The 14,041-nt window shown below is 37.3% G+C and overlaps 2 protein-coding genes across 3 annotated transcripts in view; one reads left to right on the forward strand and one right to left on the reverse strand.

Moving 5' to 3' along the window:
- Positions 1–2,916, forward strand: part of LOC134760243 (multiple C2 and transmembrane domain-containing protein 2-like) — a 29,719-nt gene extending 26,803 nt beyond the window's left edge. For both annotated transcript variants that reach the window (XM_063716425.1, XM_063716424.1), the window contains exon 4: positions 2,503–2,916. In XM_063716425.1, coding sequence (XP_063572495.1) covers positions 2,503–2,662 — 160 coding nt within the window. In that variant the 3' untranslated portion in view covers positions 2,663–2,916. The remainder of the gene's footprint in view (positions 1–2,502) is intronic.
- A 15-nt stretch (positions 2,917–2,931) lies between these two features.
- LOC112131881 (programmed cell death 6-interacting protein-like) overlaps positions 2,932–14,041 on the reverse strand; it is an 81,986-nt gene continuing 70,876 nt past the window's right edge. Inside the window, 3 exon segments of the mRNA XM_063716335.1 lie at positions 2,932–2,978; positions 10,815–10,926; positions 12,953–13,130. Coding sequence (XP_063572405.1) covers positions 2,932–2,978; positions 10,815–10,926; positions 12,953–13,130 — 337 coding nt within the window.

Below are 14,041 nucleotides of genomic sequence, written 5' to 3' on the forward strand. Positions count from 1 at the left end.
TCTGGCAATTTTCTTTTGTCCTGAAGTTTACCTTGTCTGATAATAATTCATCCAATCCAGCTTTCTTTGGATTAGTATTTGCAAGATGTATCTTCTCCCATCCTTTTACTCTTAGTTTCCTGATAATTGATATTTACTGATACAAATTAAATTACTGTTAATTTACTGATACTGATATTTTAAGTGAGTTTCTTGTAGATAGCATTCATTTGGTTGGGTCATGTTTTTAAATTCACTCTTGCAATCTTTTAGTTGGTGTGTTTAGACCATTTACATTCAATGTAGTTACTGATATGTGAGATTATAAGTCAGTCATTTCATTGTCTTGATTTTTCATTTCCCCTTACCTGTCTTCAGTTGGGTTATTTGGACATTCTTTAGTAGTGTATTTATCTAGATTTTTGAGTGTCTCTTCATACCGTTTTTCAGTGGTTATTCTAAAAACTGCAATACACACATGGAGTTTATCACAGTCTACCAGTATCAACATCTACCACTTGAGGTGGAATGTGGATATTTAACCACTATTTAAGTCCCTTTTACTGCCCCAACCTTGCGATATAGGTATCTTAAATACTTCCTCTACATACACTAAGAAACACATCAATGTTGTAATTTATACTTTAAAATGACAAGTATAATTGGATATTATACTTGTCTTCCGTAATAACAAGCTCAGTGTCTACATACCTCCTCATTTACTCAACATCCATTCATCCATGAATTTAAGGTAGCCACTTTCCCATCCACCATGCATTCAATGCACCATCTGTGATCCTTGAAATTCACCTGAAACTTGTTTCTAATGTATTTGAGTCTGACCAAAAATCTCATATGCCTGTAGACTCATCCTCTGAGATCTGTGCTCTTTTTCCTTTCCTTCTGAGTACTCTACTCAATGTCACAGGAATTACAAGGAAATTCCTACGACTGGCAGGAAGAAATGGTCCCCATCTCTGTGTGTGAATTATTCCCTCTAACCCTTTCACGGAGTTCTATTTCCAAGCTAAGGTAGCTTCCTAACATGCATGCACCACTTGATGCTCAGATGAAGACATGAAAGATTCTGTGGATCTTTGGAGTATACTCTGCAACTCCAGCACCATGGCCTCCTCAGACTTCCAACTCCTATCCCCTCAACTCAGGGAGACCACTAAGCTCCACATGGATTCCTCCTTTCTGCACTGCAGTCCGAAGTCTCTCCAGCCAGTAAACTGGGCAACTGCAGGGCTCACCTTGTTTGTTTAGCCTCTGTCAGGGATCAATTCCTGTGCTGCCTGATGTCCAGTGCCAGAAATCCATTATTTCATGTATTTTGTCTTGGTTGCTTGTTTCAGGCAGGAGGAGAAATTGGTCTCTTCTACACCATCTTGACTGGAATCAGAATTCTAAATTGACAGGTTTTTTCTGTCAGCACCTAAAAAAATGTCATTACATGTCATTGTAGAATTTGTCTTTTTTTCTTTCTTTTTTTAAGATTTTCTCTTCATCTTTAGTTTTCAGCTTGACTATGGTGTGCTTAGGTGTGGTTTTATTTCTATTTGCCCTACTTGGGGTTGCTGAGTTTCTTCAATCTGTAGGTTGACAGCTTACATCAGATTGGTAGTGTCCTTGTCAACTATTTTTTCAGAGATTGCTTCTGTTCTGTTTTCTCTCTCTTCCTTTTTCTGGGACTCCAACTATACTCTGCTAGAACTTTTCACAATGTCCTACATCTGTCTTATGCTCTATTCTGTTTGCTTTTTCTTCATATTTCTTACCTCTTGATTTTGGAATTTGAGTTTCTAGAACTGTGAAAAGAATAATTCCTGTTGTTTTAAGCCACTAAGTTTGTGATCATTTATTAGAGCAGCCCTAGAAGACTAACACAACTACCACATATCAAACTGAAATTGAACAACGAAGTAGATGGATGGCTGATGGTGGGAGCTAAGTTTCTCACTGTTGGAATGAGAAAATAAAGGCGAATGTGGTCTATGTGGTAATGGATTAGAGCTGGAGACATCAGGATGCACTCAGGAGTTTATGACATCTCATGAACCTCATAGTTATATATAAAAATATGTATAGATATGTGCATATACACAGTATACACACATATATCTCCCTGCTTCATTAGCTCAGTGGGCCAAGAACCAGTGACACCCCCAGGAGCCATAAGCACACCTAGAACCCAGATCTTGGTTTCTAACACCTTCTCCTATAGTAGAAACCAGCACTCCTAGAAGAAATGGCTGATTCTATGGCTGGGACAAAGAATACAGAAGATGAATTGGAGCATCTTACAGTGCCAGAAAAAGAAGGAAGTGCTAAAAAACAAAAACAAGACACAAAACCAAAAATGATGGGGATATGTCAAAGGGACGCAAAAATCAACTGAAAGAGCTCCTAATGGCTGAAGCTGGACAATTTGAGGAACAAAAAAAAGTAGTATTAGATTGTAATGCAAGTTATAAAATAAATATCCACAAGTCCATTCTGATACAGCTCCCCTTTCCTTAGGTGTGGTCCTTGCATGATGACTTCCTTCCAAAGGAGTGTAGTATGGAGAAGGAGAAAAAAGGGCAACTTTACAGTGGAGAAAGTGGACGACACCTCCTCACCTAGGGGATCAAGGTTGATATCAACAGGAGGAAGTCACCCTGACAGTATGTGTCCTTGATATGATGCGATGAGAATGGCACTTTACCTCTATGGTCTTTCTCCCCAAAATCAATAACGTGAGTCTAATAAGAAGAAAAATATCACACAAATCTCAACTGAGGGACAGTTTATAAAATAACTGACCAGTAACCCTCAAAAGTGTCAAGGTCATCAGAAATAAGGAAAAGAGTTCCTAGAAGAAGGTTAAAAAAACAGCAACAACAAAAAAGGAAAAACAGAAACAAAAACCAAGGAAGATCTGAGAAACTGTTACATGTCAGAGGAGCCTCAGGCGACGTGATGACTAAATGTGAAGTGAAATCCTAGATGGGATCCTGGAACAGGAAAAGAACAATGGGTAAAAGCTAAAGGAATTGGAATAAAGTATAGACTTCAGCTGATAACAATGAATCAATATTGCTTCATTAATTGTGATAAATGTATCAAACTATTATACGGTGTTAATAATTTTCTAAAGAGTCTGAAGAGATTAACTGCCATTTATAATTAGCGGATCTTGTTTTTATCCTGATTAGAATAAATTAAGTAAAAAAGACATTTGTAAATCAATCTGGGAAATTTAATTTATGAGCTGCGTATAGATAGTGCCAAAAGATTTACCTTTAAATATGACTGAAATGCCAGAAAATAAAGATGATAATGTCATTGTGGTTACTTTTTTTATTTCTTAGAGACCCAAACTGGATAAGGGTAAAATGACATGTTAATTTAAAATAATTTAATAAAGAAAAAAAGAAAAAAGTGAAGCAAGTGTAGCAAGATCTTGAAAACTGCTGAACCTGGGAGACAGGAGTTTGGGAGTTTGTGACATGATTTTTTTTTTCTCCTTCTCACATGTTTGAACAGTTTCATGATATAATCATGACTTTTTCCATAGTGTCCTTTTGATAACTCCTATTCTGCATGTGATTGTAAATATTTTCAATTATGGAATATTCTATCCAAGTACAAATATCTATAATTTGAACACTGCAACCCAATTTTTTAGTATACTGCTTCTTCGATGTCCCTCAATCATGAGATACACTTCAAGGCTGGGCACAGTGGCTCATGCCCATAATCCCAGGACTTTAGGTGGGGCTGAGGCAGAAGGATTGCTTGAACCCTGGAGCTTCAGCCCAGCCTGGGCAACAGAGTGAGGCCACATCTCTACAATCAATCAATCAATCAATCATCCAGGTGTGGTGGTACACATTTGTAGTCTTAGCAACTCAGGAGGCTGAGGTGGGGGGATTGCTTGAGCCCAGAAGGTTGAGGCTGCAGTGAGCTATGATCATGTCACTGCACTCCCACCTGGGTAACAGAGTGAGACCCTGTCTCAAAAAATAATAAAAAATAAAAAATAAATATTTCTTAGTCAAGAAATGCTTCTAAGATTTAATAAGTTAATTTCTGAAAAATGCCTAAGTGACATTGCACTGGCATCTATTTCTACTTCTGTTACTCATTCTATCACTAACTTTGATTTTAAAGATCTTTTACCATATTTATCCTTCTGTTAGTGTTGCTATAAAATTTACAATTCTTTTAAGAGTATTCCTCATGTTTTGTTTGGCAGTAATAAAAAGAATAAAATACAAATGTCTTAATTTTCTGAATTGAAAGTAGATACAATAGTTACATTTGATTTGGAAAATTAAATCTGTCCCTCTAAGTAACAAAAGTAACACAGTCAGTAATAGCCCATCTTAAAGAAAGGGAGTTTTATGGTTTTTAAAAATTGCTTTTATATTCCTTCAAACAATTACAGAGTGCACCATATGCCTCTGGAAGGCTTTGCATGTCATTAGCGAAAATCTGGGTGATTCACTTTTCACTTCAACTTCCTACCAGCCCACTTCAACTTCTTACCAGCTCTCCCTCCTGTTCTTCCTTCCTTCTGTCCGTCCATCTGTCCTTCCTTCATTCTGTCCATCCTTCCTCCCATCCGTCCTTCCTTTCTCGCTCTTTTTCTTTCTCCTTCCTTCTTTCCTTCCTTCCTTCCTTCTTTGTTTCCTATGTATCTGTATCTAAGAGTTAATCTTGATTTTGCCCTGTCACCTGTATACTGAGTGACAATAATCTGAATAAAAAAATGTTTAGATTGTCACAATCAGAATTCAGAATCTTCAGGTACATCTCATAACATTTTTGGTCCTCAGCTTCTCCACCTGAAAATGGCAATACAATCCTGTTTGTTTGAAGCCAAGGAATTGGGCTAAATAACTATAACCTTAAGTTATGTAAGTCTCAATGACTAAATTTTATGAAAAATAATTTATTATTATTGCTTTTTATTAATTGTGTCCAAATGTCATGCACCTGGGATACTTTTAATAGTGCATGACATTTGGACAGGATTTACAAACACAGGCTTTTATTTTATATAAAATTGTAATGGTGCTGATATCAATAATGAATGACTTCAATCCTCAAATTGGTATAAATCCATGAAAGTTAAAAGTTAAAAGTCTGGACTAAATGTTTGTTTTGACTGTCTGTCCTTAAAGCTAAAAGCTAAGTGAACTGTGCAAACCTAACACTCGTCTCACTTTGCATAGGGTTCAGAGGGTTCCTGTCTTCTCGGGAATTATTTCAAAAGGGCACATTACCTAAGCTTTCCTATTTGCAATACAGTCTAGTGGGGGCTTTGTGGAGTATCCCTCAAATACTGGTCTCTGCTAAAATTTCCAGTTGATAGTAAAATATTTTAAAAAATTCTCTAGTTTATTGTGAAAAGCCAAAATGAGAACAGACTTTTTTAAAAAGGAGAATATTTTCCTTTCTTGATTAAAGAACAGACATTCCCCAGTACGCAGGAAATAAGTTCCCTCACTACCCTGTTACTTTGAAGTTATATAATTTTTCTTTCCCGAGGAATAGATGCTCAGTGAAAAAAGATCTGCAAAACATACAAAAGCATAAACAAGAAAATAATTCATCTAGTGTCTGACCACTCAGAAAATAAAACTGTTAGAATTGCTACATTTCTCCACATTTTTTGTCTTACTTTTTTTTTTTTTTTAGACCGAGTCTGGCTCTGTCACCCAGGCTGGAGTGCAGTGGTGCGATCTCGGCTCACTGCAAGCTCCGCTTCCCGGGTTCAGGCCATTCTCCTGCCTCAGCCTCCCAAGTAGCTGGGGCTACAGACGCCCGCCACCACATCCGGCTAATTTTTTGTATTTTTAGTAAAGACGGGGTTTCACCGTGTTAGCCAGGATGGTCTCAATCTTCTGACCTCGTGATCCGCCCACCTCGGCCTCCCAAAGTGCTGAGATTACAGGTGTGAGCCACTGCGCCCAGCCTTTTCTATCTTACTTTTAAAACAGTACTTTTCTCATGTGCTTTTCCCCATCAGCCTGCAACAGTAAGGATTGTCTCGAAATCAAATCCAGCATCCCTGTCTGCCACTGGGAAGTCCGGGATCCTTACCACCTACTCATCTGACCAGCCCCATCTCTGTCACTAGTCCCTACTGCTCTGCAGCTCCTCCCTCGGCCTCAGCAGGGCACTCCTCACCCTCTGTGTGCTGCAGTGTGGGGCTGCCCTCCTCCCCATCTGGGCTCCCACTCTCTATGCCAGGTCACGCCACCCCTGCACAGAGGCCTCTCTACCTCACGTGAGTTGGGCCACTCCCTGTGCTGCCATCCTCCTTGCCTTTTGTGGGTCTTGACATCCTGCACTGCAGGATTAAACCCTCTGTGGCATTTAACAGCACCAAGTACAATATGAGACATAAGAAATGCCCTCAAAGGGCTGGGCACGGTGGCTCACGCCTGTAATCCCAGCACTTTGGGAGGCCAAGGCGGGTGGATCATGAGGTCAAGAGATCGAGACCATCCTGGCCAACATGGTGAAACCCCGTCTCTACTAAAAATACAAAAATTAGCTGGGCATAGTAGTGCATGCCTGTAGTCCCAGCTACTCGGGAGGCTGAGGCAGGAGAATTGCTTGGATCCAGGAGGCAGAGGTTGCAGTGAGCCAAGATTGTGCCACTGCACTCCAGCCTGGGTGACAGAGCGAGACTCCGTCTCAAAAAAAAAAAAAAAGAAAGAAAGAAAGAAATGCCTTCAATGAAATCTTCTATTTTACTTTTATAACCTTGTCATTTTATTTTCAGAAAAGGCAAATAAGCAACTATGTCTATGGCAAGGAATGCAGAAACTTGATACATTTACCCTACACTAAAGGTAACCTAGAGGAGTTTTTTGTCTCTTTGTGTTAGGGACCAAGGTACTCAGCACAGTTCTGGAATAGTAGGCCTTCAAAAAACACTTGGTGAGTAAATAAATAAACAAACAGATTCCAGCCATTCTCAATATGTCTATAAACTTTCTGTCATGAGAAATCAGGAGTAAAAGCTGTGTTTGCAGATCCTCCACTAGTCTGTGAATCCAAAAAAAGCACTCCTCTGGGAGGGCACATAGTTTTAAAGAGTTCTCTTTATGCTCTACCTCTAAGGAGATAAAGGGTTCTTTTTTTTTTTTTAAAGGTACCCCCTCCATTACTCCCAGCAGATGTAACACTTTGAGTATAATTGAACAACATCCTTGTGCAAAAAAATAGATGTTCCTTCCCCTGGCTAGACTCAGCCCCATATACATTAGGGCCAAGGCTTGGCCAGCCAACCATAGACCAGACTTCAGGCCACAGTAGATCATAAGCAACCAATCACAAGCAGTGATCCTAGGTATTTAATACAAAAATCTTTAAATACAAATTACCACTAGTCTGCAAAATTTTTCACAGTATCTCAATATCTAAAACCAGATGCCCAAAGAGACGGAAAATAAGTAACTAGACAGTAGGCTTCTTCACAATAAAAGAAAAAACAGCCCTACCATCAAACTTGGACTTTTTAATAAAACATGTACATTGCATCACTCTAATCAGCAATAAAAAAACTGAGTTTTTAATAGCTTTGATAAACTGCTGCTTGCCTTTTTGATTAAGGCACATGACAAACGAATATATAGATAGTACTGAAATTTTTGTGGTTACCCCGTCAAGAAATCTAGCTTCCATAAAATTACTTCATATTGACTATAAAAGTTCCTTTCTCCTGTGTAACACAAGTAAGGATTAACAAAACTGATACAACTGAATAAAATATCAACAAATCAGTGCATACTAATGCAGATTTTGCTTAGCACAAACCATTTTTACTTTTCTACTGAAAGCAGAAGAATCAAAGGACAAAAGCCACATAATTCTGAGTCATGTACAAGACACCAAAAAGAATACAAAGAGAGTACTAAACAGAGATCTTCTTCTAAAATAAAAAAGGTACCAGAATGTATTGCTGTTCCAAGGATCTGCAGTTTCTTCTTCGGGTTCTTTGGTCTTCACAAGTTAATCTTCTGACCACCTCCCTTTGCTCCGCTATGTCCTCAAAGCAACAACTCACATTCCTTGTTCCATTGGGTTCCCCCATTAGATTCAGGTTCAATGCACATTCAACTACGTAGCCTTCTCTTCCCTTTGAGAGATGCCCAGTACCTGTGCATTTACCCTACACTAAAGGTAACCCAGAGCAGTTTTTTGCCTCTTTATGTTAGGGACCAAGGTGCTCAGCACTGTTCTGGAACAGTCGGCCTTCAAACACTTGGTGAATAAATAAATAAACAAACAGATTCCAGCCATTCTCAACATGTCTATAAACCTTCTGTCACGAGAAATGAGGAGTAAAAGCTGTGTTTGCAGATCCTCTGTACCTCGGATAACTCTCTAGACACAGCCACTACTCAGCCCTTCTCCGATCCTACACCTTTACTTTTTCTGCCTATCTACTCTGTTCTCATAATGTGCCAATCTCTTAAGAAGCTTCTGAAGAGAACTACTCCAAATTACTGAAATTTAAGTACTTCATCTAAATCCTCATAGCATACTTTCTATACTTTCCCTGTGACATTTTTAAACTTCTTCCCTATATCACAGTCATCCTTGTTACATGACTAATATTCCACAATGGATCATAAATTGAGGGTAAAGCCTGTGTATAATTTGTATGTTAATTTTCCAATGTACCTACCATAGTGCCTTACACAGAGCAGATATCCCGTGGGTCTTGGAATAAATACATGAAATATATAAAATGCTTCTATGGAAAGACAAATAAGGAACAAAACTCATACTTTTCAGAACTTACTATCCCAGGAAATTCACTTTTTTCAAGAATTTTTCAGCAGTATTTCTTGCCCTTTGGCTTGTTTTCCTGTGCAGAGATGTGGGACCTCTATCTTTTCCTACTAACTTACCCTACCTCCCCGTGATAGGCCACTAAATTATACTTGCACTTTCTCTTCTTTTAGGACTTTCCAAATCCGATGCCCTACTATTCAATTTTCTCTTTCCTGTCATCATACAAACAGCATGATGGAGCTATCCATTTACTAACATGCACGCCTTGTCAATCTTCCTTTCAAAGGCAGTCCCGGGAAACAAGGTGGAAGGGAGTACAGAATAACGGAAGAAATAAAGAATTTGTGTATCTGGCCATATTTCCATACTTCCAAGCTTCTCTCTTTTATAAAACCCAAATTAAATGCTGTTGACCTATGAAGTATCTAAAATTTAGTTCAATAAAGGACATTCAATAAATGGAAGTTACTATTACAGGATAGTTAATACTAGTATAATTACCTATTACACAGTCTATATACTACTTTAAATATAACAACCCCAATTTATTTCTGCATTTTTTAAAGATGACAATAAGAAATTGGCAGTTCATTATATAAAACGGCTTGAATGTGGTTTTCTTAAGCAGATGACAACCCACATCAAAGTGCCCTTCTCACCGCACTGCCCCGCATGGTCTTTGCTGGATTAGCAGAAGGGATGGCAGCACTCAGCTCAGGCTCTGGCTTACACAAAAGTACGATGGGGTCATGATGAGATGGGCACCATTCTTTCACTTGTCCACCTGCTTGCACAGCTTTATCTAAAACTGTTCTGAAGTTGGTTCCCTCGGGGAGAAAATAAAAGTTTGCAGAGCACAGAAGTGATTCTAACAGCAACGTATATAGGCTGGTTATATGTTGAGTTCTAGTCTCCAACTTTACTTATCTTCCCCTTCTATAGACCCCAATTCACTTAATCATAAAAACAGCTCCTAACAGTCTTTGTGTTCTCATTTTTGGAAAGATGACAAAATCACTTATAAAATGAAAAGCATAGCTATACCTTAAGATATATTTGGTGGTTACTATCTGCCAAATAAAAGCTAATTAATATTAATCTTTTCCTACAACTCATGAATATAGGAAGAAATCATTCTCTCCAAAAATTGGTCCATTTATTTTAAAAGTATTCCTCTCTCAAAATAGCAATGTGACTTAAAAAAAAGATTTTTAGAAAAATCTCAATAATATACAAACTTTTTAAGAAGATAAATAAAACTAATCTCCAGCCACCATGACAACAGCGTTTACCTCAGCAAGCACAAAATCTTCATCATCAAATTATTAAGAAGCATAAATTTGGCCTCAAAATAACTTAAAGCTCTTTTTTTTTTTTTAACCACCCAGGATTCACTACTAAATGAAAAAAAAAATTACAAAGCCATAAATGCAATATGCTCTCATTTGTGTTTTTAAAATATGCGCAGGGGCCAGGCATGGTGATTCAAGCCTGATCTCTCATCACTTTGGGAAATGGAGGCAGGTGGATCACTTGAGCCCAGGAGTTCAAGACAAGCCAGGGCAACATGGTAAAACCTCGTCTCTGCAAAAAATACAAAAATTAGCCGGGCCTGGTAGCACATGTCTACAGTGTCAGCTACTCAGGAGGCTGAGGTAGAAGGGTTGCCTGAGCCCTGGAGGTTGGGGCTGCAGCGAGCTGTGATCCTGCCACTGCACTCCAGCCTGAGTGACAGAGCAAGACCTTGTCTCAAAAATAAATAAATAAATAAATAAAATATGCACAGAGCTTGGAACAGAAAATGAAAGTTGGAGGACCATTTTAACTTTTCACTTTATACCCTTCTTAAGAATCTGTACTTCTGACAATTGGCAGATTACTTTTGTGAACTTTAAAAATCTTTATACTAAAACTGAGGAAAAACAGTTTCGGTAAAAATGAATTTACAACTGAGCCTAATTTAATCAAGCAAAAATGTGGGTCCAAATTGGGAATTTATTCAAATGAAGGTCATTTATACACATTGTTACCTGCTCTTAAAAGCTTATACAGTTCATTGGATGGTGTCCTTTGCCAGAGTTCCTTAAATTTTGCTCTTAAATCATTATCAGTTGCTTCTTCTTCATCCAACAACCTTAATGACTTTAAAAGGAAGCAAAAAGAACCCTGAAATGTCATTTCTGGTATAAAAAATTTAATGCATTTAATAAATGTTCATACACAATATAAGTGAGAATTTGGTGAGATGGGAATATTAGGTTAGAATATAAATCGACTTTTTTCTTGCAGACATCTGTTATAATGCATTTAACAAAAAGTCTTATAAATTTAAGGCTGAATTAGCTATCACGTTTCTCAGTTAAAAAAAAAAAAGGAAGAATAAATAAGAGACTATTTACATCCATATATCAATTTAAAGAGAGTTTTAAGATTAAAATAAATAAATAGAAGCCATTAACAAAACAAAGGGGAAAACTGATTACATTAAAAAATAAAAGATTTAGACTTTCATTCCAATACAACAAACAGAAAATTATGTTTAATATATTTTTAAGTGCCTTCTAACGAGTAGATAAGATGACAGGATAGTTGGGGGCCAGAAACACAAGGAAATACTAATCTACCAGTAGACACAGTGCTAGCACCAACAATATATCACAATCCCTGATAGCTTAGGACAAAGAATAGCAAACTTCTGTCAAACACCACAGAGTAAATATTTTAGGCTTTCTGGGCCACAGTCTATGGCACACAGAATTCTTCTTTTTTGACAATGCTCTAAAAAAGATAAAAATTATCCTTAACTAGTGAACCACACAAAAGTAGGCCACAAGCCAGCATTGGCCCACCATCCATAGTTCACCAGCTGTGTAGTTCACCATTGACTTGGATTGTGAATTTAGAAAATTCAACAAGAAACATAGGTAGGGACAATAAAAGGTGAGAGGTCAGATCAAAAGCACTCTCCACCCTCAAACTGGTATACTTCCAAATAGGTGATTCTCAAGTTAAAACAGAAAACTGCCCTACAGAAGAAAACATGCCTGTCTGGATCTTGGCTGTAAAGAACAAAGAAAAAAAAAAAAAAAGGAAGTATTATCTGAGATTCCTGATCAAAAGCCTGAACTTGGGACTAGAAACCACACTATCTGTGTGACACAAAGTCCTAAGATAAATTACTACTATAATTAAAAGATTATAAAAGAAAGGAAAAAACCTCTAAAGTTTGAGGAGGTGCCAGGTATATAATGCCTTTTTATGGCAGAAGCAAACACAAATTCTTTCTAGAATTCACCTTAAACCCAGATCTCAATGAATTCCCACCAATAAATTACAGGAAATATGAATGCACAATCAAAACTCACTGAACACTAAATGCAATTCAGTATTCTGTACTGGTTCTTGGAACAGAAGGAGGAACATTGGTGGAGTAACTGGTAAAATCTGAGTAATAATACTGTACCAATGTCAATTTCCTAGTTTTAACAAATGTGCCATGACCGCATAAGATTTTAACTTTCAGGGAAGCTAGGTGAAAAATATACAGGAACTTTCTACACTAAATTTGCAAAGTCTCTGTAAATCTGAAACTATTTTTTAAAGTTTTAAAAAACAGTAACAAAAAAACTGAACACAACAGAAAACAAGCCACCATAACCAAGAATCAGCAAAAATTACAAATCGTAGAATCAAACTCACAAAAACTACAGATATTGGAATTATAAGATAAAAAATATAAAATAAATATATTTAATATATTTTAAGAAATTAGGGATAAATTAAAGGGTTTAACCTTCCAGGTTAAGACAAATTAAATTAAAAAGAAAAATCTTGCTACATGCTATGTATCAAATAAATCAATAATTACAAAGACTGAACAGTTTGTATGATAGTTGATTTCTCATAGTATACTAGTTTTACACAGTGCTCATCTGAGTTTCATTAATGTGTACTCACTTACCCTTAAGATAAGAATGAAACCCATTCTCACTCAACCAGAATTTCTCTTATGCTAAAGAGAAGGCTCTGGGCCACAGTAAATTCACCAAAGTGATGAATACTAACTACACCGTGAACACTAGCATGAGGAAGTGTCCAGTCCCAATCCCTGCTGGACATCAAGGGTTCACAGTGTTTATACTTGAAAAGCAAATCTTATAAAACATACCTCATCTAGGATTTCTCTATTTCGTTGCAGTAATTCAGGCAGTTCTTTAATCAACTGATCAACAGTCTGGATGTCTCCCTGTTCAATCACAGATCTGGATTTAGTCAATATAGACTGAGGTACAGTGTCTCCAGACACATCTTCAATTGCTGCTGGAAGATTAAGGGAAGCTAGCACCCTGAAAAAATGAGATACTATGTTATATTGAAGTCTAAAACAATTTAACTCCTCATCAATATTTACTTTATTTAATTTAATCTTCTATAACCAAATCAACAGCAATGGAGTTAGCACCCAGAAAAACTGGATAAGCCCTATCAATGAAAAACATAGCAAAGATTAACAGAAAAACAAAAAAATCAGTGATTGATAAAATTAAACCAAAATCATTAAAAAATTAAGTTCACAATTCAGAATTAAAAGCCAAAAAATAGGCTGGTGCAGTGGCTCACACCTGTAATCCCAGCACTTTGGGAGGCCAAGGCAGGGGGATCACCTGAGGTCAGGAATTCGAGACCAGCCTGACCAACATGGTGAAACCCCATGTCCACTAAAAATACAAAAATTAGTCAGGCGTAGTGGTGAGCACCTATAATCCCAGCTACTTGGGAGGCTGAGGCACAAGAATCACCTGAAGCTGGGAGGCGAAGGTTGCAGTGAGCCGAGATCTCACCACTGCACTCCAGCCTGGGCAACAGAGTGAGACTCCATCTCGAAAAAAAAAAAAAGCCAAAAAATAAGAAAAACTATGACCGCATTAAAATATATTAGGTATCGTTGGCTTACAGTTCAAACTTCTTTCAGTCTAAGTAATTAAAAGTCAAAAATTCTATCCTAAAAAAGCAGTCTTTTATACTTTTGATTGTTATAGCATCTCTAACAAGTCAGAAACAATACACAAAATAGTTATGTTTTTCTTTTTTGCTCTCCTTCAACAGAATCAGTAGTTATAATTTCACATCACCTAGGCAAAATGTCAACAAAAATAGATGATCTAAGTATTCATTACAGAATCTTCATCTGTTCTCAGTTTTGTAGCACAATAACAATTCCTCAGTTATTTCATTTACATGATGTGGAAGGGAGGTC

This window comes from Pongo abelii, chromosome 16 (assembly GCF_028885655.2).
Source record: "Pongo abelii isolate AG06213 chromosome 16, NHGRI_mPonAbe1-v2.0_pri, whole genome shotgun sequence".
Taxonomy (NCBI): Eukaryota; Metazoa; Chordata; class Mammalia; order Primates; family Hominidae; genus Pongo; species Pongo abelii.